This window comes from Neomonachus schauinslandi, chromosome 6 (assembly GCF_002201575.2).
Source record: "Neomonachus schauinslandi chromosome 6, ASM220157v2, whole genome shotgun sequence".
NCBI classification, from domain to species: Eukaryota; Metazoa; Chordata; class Mammalia; order Carnivora; family Phocidae; genus Neomonachus; species Neomonachus schauinslandi.
In genome coordinates this window covers 2,494,298-2,504,956 of record NC_058408.1, presented here as the reverse complement: position 1 = coordinate 2,504,956, position 10,659 = coordinate 2,494,298, and the positions used below count along the sequence as shown (strand labels likewise).

At 59.7% G+C, this 10,659-nt stretch overlaps 1 protein-coding gene across 1 annotated transcript; it reads left to right on the top strand.

The window, feature by feature from the left end:
* Positions 1 to 309: 309 nt before the first annotated feature.
* ETV3L (ETS variant transcription factor 3 like) lies at positions 310 to 4,543 on the top strand. The gene is made up of 5 exons (XM_021681948.2): positions 310 to 370; positions 472 to 709; positions 930 to 1,119; positions 1,510 to 1,630; positions 4,068 to 4,543. The coding sequence occupies exons 1-5, from the start codon at positions 310 to 312 to the stop codon at positions 4,541 to 4,543; spliced, it is 1,086 nt and encodes a 361-aa protein (XP_021537623.2).
* The last annotated feature ends 6,116 nt before the right edge of the window (positions 4,544 to 10,659 follow it).

Genomic DNA, 10,659 nt, shown 5'->3' with positions numbered 1-10,659 from the left:
GGAGAGCTCATTGTGTCTAAATCCCCCGGCGGGGCAGGAAAGAGGACCCTCTGCATTGCTCTCCAATATCCACCCTATAGGTGGCTCGGCCCCAAGCCCTGGCCATGAGGAGGCCCCCAAAGGAGGCCGGGCTGGCCCTCGGTGCGGTGGGGGGAGCTTCCTGCCGGCCGCCCCAAGCCCCTGCCTCAGTTCCCCTTTTGCCCCTCGAGTCTCCCCACTTCTCTTCCCTTCATTCTTCGCCTCCCACCTCAGCAGTGCCCATTTCCCGCAAGGCCCAGACGCGGCCCTCACTGCCCCCCCGAGAAGACCATGCACTGCGGCTGCGTGGCCGGGGGCGCCCCCGCCGGCACGGGCAGGCCCTGGATCTCAGGTGAGCGTCTGCCAGGCAGCCCCCTGCCCAGCTGCAGAGGGGCGGCCGGGGGGGAGAGGGCCCCCGAGCAGCCGGGTGGCACTCACACCCCCTCCGCCCAGGCCTGGCCTTCCCGGACTGGGCCTACAAAGCCGAGTCCTCCCCGGGCTCCCGGCAGATCCAGCTGTGGCACTTCATCCTGGAGCTGCTGCAGAAGGAAGAGTTCCGCCATGTCATTGCCTGGCAGCAGGGAGAATACGGGGAGTTTGTCATCAAGGATCCCGACGAGGTGGCCCGCCTCTGGGGCCGCAGGAAGTGCAAACCCCAGATGAACTACGACAAGCTGAGCCGGGCCCTCAGGTGGGAACGGCCGCCGCGGGGGAGGGGCCCCGAGGGGTCAGAGTTCAAAGTCGCTGGCACCCCTGCCCCCCAAGGCTTGGGAGAGACGCCCCAGTGTGGCCGATGCCCAGTGGTTCTGCAGAAACAGCTGCGGTTCGCCTCACTGGCCTGGGGAGGGGCACGGCGGGGCCTCTGGCTTCATCGCTGCCCCCTGGGGCCAACTCAGCCCCCGCCTTTGCAGGTATTACTACAATAAGAGGATCCTGCACAAGACCAAAGGCAAAAGGTTCACGTACAAGTTCAACTTCAGCAGGCTGATCGTCATCAACTACCCTCTGTGGGAGGTGCGGGCACCGCCTTCCCCCCACTTGCTGCTGGGGGCCCCCGCCCTCTTCCGGCCAGCCCTGCTGCCCATGGGCATGCCCAGTGAGGTAGGCACTGCGCCAGGCAGCCCCCGCCCTGTGCCAGGAGGCCCCCAGCCCTCCCCTCTGCCTCGGGCCGTCAGCTGTCTCGCATTCTACCCCCCTGCCTTCTAGTCCCCGAGTGCCCCGGCGCAGGGGTGGCGCCCCGAATCACCCCTGCGTGGCTCACAGTGTAGCATGCACCCGGGGGCGAGGGTGGCTCCTTCCTCGTAGGCATCAGTCCTTCAGCAGCGGGATGTCATCGGAGGCCCCTGGGCGTGCGGGGGGCAGTGGCCATTGAACAACCGTTCCGAGAATATGTCATTGTGTTAACAACTGGCTGTTGGCACAGTGTGACCTGGGGAACGCAGGCCGGCCCAGCCCGTCCCACCCCACCCCTGCTTCTCACCACCCCCCCAGCTCCTGCACAGCCTGCTGCTTGCCCAGTGGGCCCCGGCGGAGCACCTGGCTGGACAGCAGACCCCCCGGGGGCTGCCAGAGGCCGCTGAGGACAAGACGGGGAGCGGCAGCGGCGCCCCCCGTGAGTGCCGGGGACTGGGGAGGGCCTGGGGGGTCTGAGGCAGAGGAGGGGAGAACCGCCAGGTGCGGCGCACGGAGCGCACGCAGGCGGGGGGGTGGCTGGAGACTAGGGATATTACACACCCTTCGTCCTTCCACGAACAGAGCACCGGCGACTCCCCAGGTGTGGGGGTTCGGACAGTCGGTGCCTGGCGCCGAGACCCAGGCAAGCGCCAGGTGCCCCGGGAATGCAGAGGAGGAGCGGGGGTCCCCAGGAGGTCGGCCTGGGCGCAGAAGGTGCCCAGGCCGAGGGAACAGCATTGGTACAGCGGAGAGCTGTGAGCAAGGGCAGCAAAGCTGAAGGAGCCTGGGGGCTTGCTGCGCTCGCACGAACGGGCACGGCGGGCGCGGGGCGGGGAGGGCTGGCAGCCGAAGCAGCTGGTGTGCAGTCACGGAGGGCTCGGGGCCACGCTAACCGGTCGGGCTTTACGCCCTGGGCAGGAGGCGCCCGGGAGGAGAGGCGCGTTGAGATTTTCATCTCAGAAAGATGACTTGGGTTGGAGGTAGAGTTGGGGTTGGAGGAGGCTCGGGACGATCATCCAGGCAGAAGCTGACGGAGCCAGAACCAAGGCGTAGGTACCAGGGGCAGGAGGCCCAACAGAAGAGGGAGGGAGGAGAGCATGGCAAGCAGAGGGAACAGTGTCTGCAAAGGCCCTGGGGCAGGAAAGAGGTTCTGGGAAAGGCCAGCGGGGCAGCACTGCAACGCGGGGGAGGCCGTGGAAATGTAGGCTGAGGCCGGCTCTCCCGGGGCTGTCAAGAGGGATGTGATTCTCTGCAAGGAAGATCACAGAGACCCTCGAGCAGCCCGCGGCTTTGCGCAGAGGTCCCAGACCTACCCCACCTCTGCTGGCAAGTTCATGGGATAAAGACCCTTGGCCTTAGCCCTGCCCCCAGTGTAGGCAGCTGGGGGCCCACAAGGGCCTGGCTCTGCGCCCTGGAGTGCCGCTGAGGCTGTGAGTGCAGGCAGCCCAGGGCACGCCGGGACGCGCACGACCGCCGGTCTGCCCCCCCGGAGCTAGACAGAGGCTGCACAGCACCCCGTTCCTCCCCGGCCACCCACCCTCCTGGCTCTGGGAATGCCTCGGGCACACAGCTTTCTCTTTGGGAAACCATGAGGGGAAACCAGTGTCCCTGGCGAGCCCCAGCTTGGAGTGAGCGCTGTGCCCCTCCCTGCCCTCCGGGGACACACACACGCCCTGCCTGGCTGAGGTCAGCAGACGGCTAGAGCAGCCCGTCACCATCACCTCCACTCAGGGCATTGGTACCAGGAGAGGACACTGCCTCTGGGAGGAAGAGTGGCCGGGATGGTTAAAGCAGAGGCGGCAGGTGCGGGGCTGGTGCAGGGAAGCGAGCGAGAGGGGGAGGCACGCTTAGAGCCCACTTCTCCACATGCTACCCGGCCGCCCTCCCAGGGCCGACACCGCCCGTCACACAGCCGCGGCCTCGGGAGCCCCCAGGACACAGCCTCCTGGGCGGACCAGAGGAGAAGGACGGTGAGCCCGTGACCCGGGGGAGGGTGCACCCTTTCCCTGTGCAGGACCGTGTCCTCTGTTTTCCCCTCCAGAACTATGACTTCAGAAACAGCGTTCCTTTCAGATCTGTCGGTGTGGGAAGTCACTAATGTGCTTTTCCAGTTTTTATTAACTCCAGCCCCACCGATGTGATCACCCTGCTCTCCCGGTTAAATGATGTGGCCTTGCTAAGAAAGGACCGGGACGGATTGGAGTTGGGCTTTTTGAAATAGACAGTGGTGTGAGGTTCTACTGGTCACCCCGAGACCCAGACCAGGGCCGGGCACCCCGTTGCAGGGTGCCCACAGAGCAGGAGGGCAGGGGGCGTGAGGGCGGATTGGGGAGGGGAGGAGGCTCCAGCAAAGGCAGCTGGACAAGGGCGAGCCTGGGCCCCCCGCGCTGGCCTCGCCGCTCCATCTTCGCGGGCAGAGGGGCCTGTGCAGGTGAGGAGAATGGGAAGAAGCCCAGGGCCCCACGCTAGAGCCTCAGCCCTTTGCTACAGGCCAGGCGAAGTGAGGACAGGATTCACGGAGTTTCGGCAAAGACTGTCTTCATCTAAGTCGCTCCACACCCTTGTACTGAGCTCCGAAAAAGCGCCAGGCGGGGCTGGGTCCAGGGGAGAATGAAGCAGCTCCTGTCCCCTCAGAGCCGGGGACGCAGCCGTGCGGGAGGTAGCCGCACAAATGTCCCCCTCTAACAGGGCCAAGGCCCCCAGAAGAGGCACAGGGGCCACAAGGGGTGCACCCAGGCTGCCCCCAGGAAATAGACTCAAAGCAAAGAAAACAGGAAGGGGGGAGAGGAAGTTTCCATCAAGAGGAAAAAGAAATGGGAAATGGGCGGAGATGCAGGGCATCCCTCCTGATGCCCTCTCTTTCTCTCTCTCTCCAGGCCTTGGCTCTCTCCCGGTCCCCTTCCAGCTTGGCCCTTGTTGTCTTCTGGGGAGCCCCCAAGACAAGCCGCCCAGTCTTGCCTCCTTCACCCCTCCCCTCCTGCCCTCCCTCCCCACCAACTGGACCCGCCTCTCAGGGCCCTTCCTGCCCCATGTCCCCCCAGAGCAGCAGTTCCCAGGGACCTCCAAGCCAGACACCCTGTTCCCAGGGCCCGGGGGCCCCCCAGTGACCCGCCCCTTTCCGGGGCTCCCCCTGTTGGCTGGGCTGGGGCAGGGGGCTGGCGAGAGGCTCCGGCTCTTGTCCCTGAGGCCCCAGGGGCTGGAGGTAAAGCCCTGTCCCATTGGGGCACAGGGACACCTGGATCCCAGGGAGGTCTTCTCCTCAGAGATTCACAGACCCAAAACTGGGGACAAAAGCCCCGTGTCCCCCCAGCTGGGGAACTACAAGGCAGCGTGGCCCTTGGATCCTCCTTAGGTGGGGAGAAGATGGGAGGAAGGGGTCCCCCAAACTCCGTCCCTTCTCTTGTCTACTTCCTTTCTGGCTTTGCGCCTTGCCCAGCCTGGAAACGGGTTTAAATTGCAGGAGGCTTTGAAGGGGTGGAGATGGACAAAAGGGGGTAGGGGGCATTGCAGGGGTGGGGAAGACTGAGGTGGGGGCCCCCTCCCTTCCCACCCAATTGTTAATCAGATTAAGGAGACATTCTTAATCTCCACTTTCTTCGAGGGGGCCGAGCACCCCACAGTTGCCCACATTAGGGAGAAAGTGGGCATCTGGGTTGGGGGGCTCAGGAGTCAGTGTGCCCAGGGTGTCGGGCCCAGACCCCTCCTCCAGGCCACGGCCCCAGTCTCTGCCCGGCCCTCCACGCACTTCTCCATCAGCCCTGGGAGCTCCTGTCCACAAACACTTCCTTCTGTCTGTCATCCCCCCGAGACCAAGGGCCTGGGGCAGGGAGGGACTGGCCTCCTTAGTTCTGTAATTCTGCCCTGCAGACCATGAATAAAATGCCCTTGGCACACTGCCCTCTCGGCTGACCACCCCTGCTGTGTCCCCGCTCCCGCTGCCCTGACCTGGTGCGGGGCTAAACGCCACCCAAGGTTCTCGTGGGAGGGGGCGCGGGGCAGAGAAAGGAGGCTGCCATCACCGCCCCCCCCCCCGCCCCTGCCCAGAGCGAGAGGCTGAAGGAAGGAAGCCGTGGCAAGGAGCTGTCCCAGCCACGTGGGAGACCAGCATGTGGAGAGAACCTGAGCGCAGAGCAGGGCCTTCCTAGAGCCACCCTCAGATTCCTGCGTGACCCCTGAGCAGAGTCGAATGGGCTGGGGTGAAGGAGGGCCTTGGCATGGTCCCCTCCCCTGTCCCTGGGGCCTCAGAACGACAAGCAGAGCTGATGGAAGCCTCGGGTGGCTAGGGGAGGGGGACATGGCAGAGAGGGGCTTGTGCTCACCGAGGGCAAAGCCAACAGGACAGAATGTTCCAGGAGCCAAGGGAAGTGAACCAGATTGCTCTTCTGTCTCTAGGCTGCCAATGGCAGGTTTAGGACTTGTCTCCATTCCTTTCTAGGACGCGGAGTGGGGAACTAAGGGGACACAGAAGGTCCTGGTCCCTCATCCAAGGAGTAGGTGTGTGCTTCCCGCGGGGTGGGGGGCGCACTTTGCCTTCTGCTGCCTCCCTGTCCTTTGTGGCAGATGTGTGGGGAAGGAGAAGGAGAGGCCCAGAGTAGCCAGGCTGAGGCCCTCACCCCACAGAGAGGCTGAGACAAGCAGGGAGCCCAGCCCCTGGGCTTGCAGGCTGGATATAGGCCGGGAGCACCATCTCCGCCTCCCTCCTTCCCCCAGATGTCTCCCTCCTGGGAGGTGTCAAGGACTTCGTGGAAACTGCTTCTGGCTAGCTCCCAAAGCCTCAGGCCTATCGCCAGCCCCGTGGGAAGGAGGACCCCCCAGGCCAGGGCGTCCCCTCACCCTGCCCAGTCTGGGAGACAAAGAGCTAGTGTTGTCCCTCCAGCACAGAGAACTGGCTCGCACTGTCAGGGGGCCTGGATGCTGTTCAGAGAGCCAACCTCATGGACAGGGCCCCATACTGGGGACCCCATGTGCCCGCTGCCTTACCCGCCCCTTCTGTGACCCCCGCGTTTCAGGCAATGAGCAATGCTTATCAGTCAGTATCTAAAAGTTCCCTTTGGGGGGCGCCTGGGTGGCTCAGTTGGTTAAGCGACTGCCTTCGGCTCAGGTCATGATCCTGGAGTCCTGGGATCAAGTCCCGCATCGGGCTCCCTGCTTGGCGGGGAGTCTGCTTCTCCCTCTGACCCTCCCCCCTCTCATGCTCTCTCTCTCTATCTCATTCTCTCTCTCAAATAAATAAATAAAATCTTTAAAATTTCCCTTTGGGGGCGATGAACCGGGACAGGTCAGCTCCAGGAGACATACCCTGCCGGGGGGGTGTGCTCTGCATTTCAGCAAAGCAGACTTTCTCAGCCTTGGCACTACGGCCATCTGGGGCATCATATTCTGTGGTGGGAGCGGTCCAGTGCATTCCAGGATGCTGAGTGCATCCATCCCGGGCCTCCAGACGCCAGCAGCAGCCCCACACCAGCAGACGCTGTGAACTGTCCCTCGGGGGAGGAAATTGTCCCTGGCTGAGACTCACTCAAGCAGAGGGTGGCCTCAGCAAGCCCAGATGGGCTCCTCAGCACAGAAAGCCACGGGGGTTCCACGTCGTGAGAGTGCCCTCTGGTGGCCAGAGCCTCCACCAGTGATGCGCACGCGCCCAGCAGGCCGGCCGCGTGGGCACAGCCCAGGCAGGGGGCTAGGTTTGAGGGGAAGGGGTGACAGGCACCCTGGGGTCTCCTCAGGTTAGGAAGGGAGTTTCAGGATAAAAACACTTTATGAACCCATCCCATTTCAAACCCCCTTTGCAAATCACGGATGAGGCACCAAAGGGTCCGCAGGTCTCATGGGACCACGGAAGGCCGGTTACCAGCTCCTCCGGGACAATCGGGTGCAGCCATCGACCCCAGACATCACACCCTCTGGCTGCCTGTGACCGTCAGCCTCACCTGGGAGAACACAGAGCGGATACTCAGCCTTCTTCCAGGAGCAGTGGGAACCAGGACAAGACTCGCAAAGTCAGCGCACCAACCACCCCTGCTCCTGGAGCTGTCACACCAAAGACAGGGACACTCGTGGGTTCGAGCAGCGTTCGAGGAAGTCGGCTTCACGAACTTTAGACTCCACTGGGAGCCAGAGGGACCGTGGTGATCATGGCCCACAGAGAGGAAGAGCCTTGTCCAAGGTCACAGGTAAAATAGAAGCTCCCCAGCCATCGGGGAGAGCTCTTCCCACCGCACCGCAATCACATGGATTGAGAGCTTAAGAGGCCCCCAGATTCCTTGGAAATAAGAGCATATTACATATCGAGAGGGAAGGTTTCCGTTATTCCTGCGTGACTTTTAGTTTGACTGCAGTAGCAACCATTTCGCTGTCTGTGTGCATTTGGGCGCCGGATTACGTCGGCTTGTGCTCACTCTGACTGCCTGAGGTGAAGGACAGCGTGTCCCCCACAAAGAAGCCAGGATTTTCAGGGTGGCCCAGCACACACTCCTTGCAGGGAAGGTGTTTGTCACTAGAGCCTTGGCGCACGTGTGCAGGAGGCCTTGGGATTTAAAAACAAAAGCAAATCGTTTGCTGCCCTGAATTGTTGGTGGCAGTGAGGGTAATCCCTACCCTCTCCCTTCTTTGCGCCCAAATGAGGACCCTGACCAAGAGGGGAGAAGAAATTTCCAGTACCACGTATGTGTTATACACACACACACACACACACACACAAACATAGTAATAGTAATTCAACTTCTTAAACACCTACTATGTGCTGCCAGGCACTGAGGTTCAAGTGACCGCCCTTCAGATGTTTTCTCTGTGAGGTGTCCGAGCCGCGGATGACAGCGCCCGACCGAGAAGGTGGGCGCGGCTGCAGGTGGACCCAGGGAGGGACGCGGGGCTCTGAGTACGTATGGGGTGTTGGAGCAGCACGCTTTCTTCATAACATCCAACACCAAATTTAAAGACACATTTCGTTTAGTGACCAACCTACTTTAAAATACCTGAAAGTAAATCTTAAGAAGGCATTTCTAATCCCCAAACACAAACAGCCAGGCAATATGTGCCCAATGTTATCAAAGTTATCAAAACACACACAGTTCCGTGACCACTTTTCTCATTGAGTGTTACTTCGAGAACGCTTCGCCAAGCATGGAGAGTCGACGTTGGCCCTCTTACCGTGTTGGAATGTTCGGTCAGGCCGACGGGGCATACACTTGACCATCAGCCTCTCGCTGGCCTTCTGGGTTGTTTCTGGTTATTTGCTTTGTAAATACAGTGGTTTCCAAACCTTTGTCCTAAGTTATAATCTGTTTTTCTTTTTTTTTAAATTAATTCCTTGAGATACATCCTCAAGAATGAAATAACTGGCTCAAAAATCACATTTTATTTATTTATTTTTAAGATTTTATTTGAGAGAGAGAGAGCACAAGCAGGGGGAGCGGCAGGCAGAGGCAGAGGGAGAAGTACGCTCCCCGCTGAGCAGGGAGCCCGATGTGGGGCTCCCCTCCCGGGACCCTGGAATCATGACCTGAGCCGAAGGCAGATGCTTAACCAACTGAGCCCCCCAGGCGCCCCCCAAATCACATTTTAATGGCTGTAGATACATATTGCCCAGCTGTCCTCAGAAAGGATTCTAATATTGTAAAAAGCCACATCTACGCACTACTCACCGTGAACCAGCTACGTCGTTAAGTGCTTCACATCCATCAGCTTGTCTGACGCCTACCACAGCGGTAGTGGGGAGGCATTACTATCATCCCACGTTACAGATGGGGACTTTGGGCACAGAGAGGCACACCACCTGCTCAGGGCCACGTTCCTGCCCAACGGCCGAGCCAGGGTGCAGACCGGCAGCCGGCTCCGAGGCCAGCGGTCCTCCTGGAGTCTCAGCGGTCCAGCTTTGCCCCGCCTGCCTCCGCTTCTCTTAATGAGAGAGAACTGCTCCATCTCTCCCCTCTTCCCCAGTCTGTCCTCAGTAAACAGTGAGGGCCACTGAACATCGTTATGCTTGTTTGCTAGTTCTAATCTGCACTCTCCTGCTTTATGACCGGGAACAAGGACCACCTCACTCATACAATATTTATTTATTTTTTTAAAGTTTTTTTTTATTTATTCATCAGAGTCAGAGAGAGAGAGAGACAGACGCAGAGGCAGAGGGAGAAGCAGGCTCCCCGCCTAGTAGGGAGCCCAATGCGGGACTCGATCCCAGGACCCTGGGATCATGACCTGAGCCGAAGGCAGACACTTAACCATCTGAGCCACCCAGGCGCCCCTCATACAATATTTAAAAGGTATCTTGGGGGTGCCTGGCTGGCTCAGTCGGTGGAGCATGCGACTCTTGATCTCAGGATTGTAAGTTCGAGCCCCATGCTGGGCACAGAGATTGCTTAAATAATTTTTTTAAAAAACTTTAGAAAAATAAAAAGAAATAAAAGATATTTTAAATTCATATATGGTCAAGTAAGGACAGAGAGAGGAAATAGAAATGTGTAAAGAAAGAGAAAGCAGGCACGCCTGCGTTACTCAGTCCGTTAAGCGTCTGCCTTCAACTCAGGTCATGATCCCAGGGTCCTTGGATTGAGTCCCGAAAAGGGCTCCCTGCTCAGCGGGAAGTCTGCTCCCCCTTCTTGTGCTCTCTTTCTCTGACAAATAAATAGATAAAACCTGAAAGAAGAAAGAAAGAAAGAAAGAGAAAGTAGGGGCACCTGGGTGGCTCAGTCAGTTAAGCATCCAACGCTTGATCTCAGCTCAGGTCTTAATCTCAGGGTCATGAGTTCAAGCCTCACAATGGGCTCTGCGCTGGGTGTGGAGCCGGCTTAAAAAAGAGAGAAAGACAGAAAGCAAAAAAGAGAGCTCTTCAGAAGGCTTTGAGGAAAAGGGGGTAGAATGCATTCCAGGCTAGGCATCACGTACCTCATTTACTGTTAAAAAGGTAAATAATTTCTATAAGACACACCCCCCACTTGGGCTGAGAGCTGGTATTTCCATTCAAAATGTTAATACTATAGCTAATCGATACTCTTTGTACCCCTTTCGTTGCTCCGTCCTTCAGCTCTGGCTTAGACCAGTCAGGCAGCCCCAGCCTCCTGGTCCCTGGAGGGCTCAGCCCAGGAAGATGGAGGACAGATCTCAGTGGCTGAGACCCGGCCTTGGGCAGAGGTTTTCCTCCAATGAATGGATGAGATCCAAGCAGCACAGTCACCACAGACCACCACCAGGCACTTAGAGATGAAGCCGGGGACGCCATCGGCCAGGCCCATGGGTTTCCAGTTGAGGTTTCCAGGTCCCCAAGCAGCAGGTGTCCTGAATCGGGAGGGACGGCGAAGCCATGCATCAGGCCCTGTGCCATCGATCCTGTCCCACTCACATGTCCTGCTGCCGAGCCTGGGGCTGATGGAGAAACTCTCCCCCCCCAGCCCCCCAGGACCTGGTGCTGCCACAGAGCCCCCAGCCGCCCCACCTCATCGGGCTCCCAGGCTGGCCAGCAGCTCTGCCTAA

Bases quoted from the DNA above. Each gene is read 5' to 3' on its own strand.
- ETV3L (XM_021681948.2), top strand. From the start codon at position 310: ATGCACTGCGGCTGCGTGGCCGGGGGCGCCCCCGCCGGCACGGGCAGG. The intron at 371-471 runs GTGAGCGTCTGC...CCCTCCGCCCAG, and splicing joins GGGCAGGCCCTGGATCTCAG to GCCTGGCCTTCCCGGACTGG. The intron at 710-929 runs GTGGGAACGGCC...CCGCCTTTGCAG, and splicing joins AAGCTGAGCCGGGCCCTCAG to GTATTACTACAATAAGAGGA.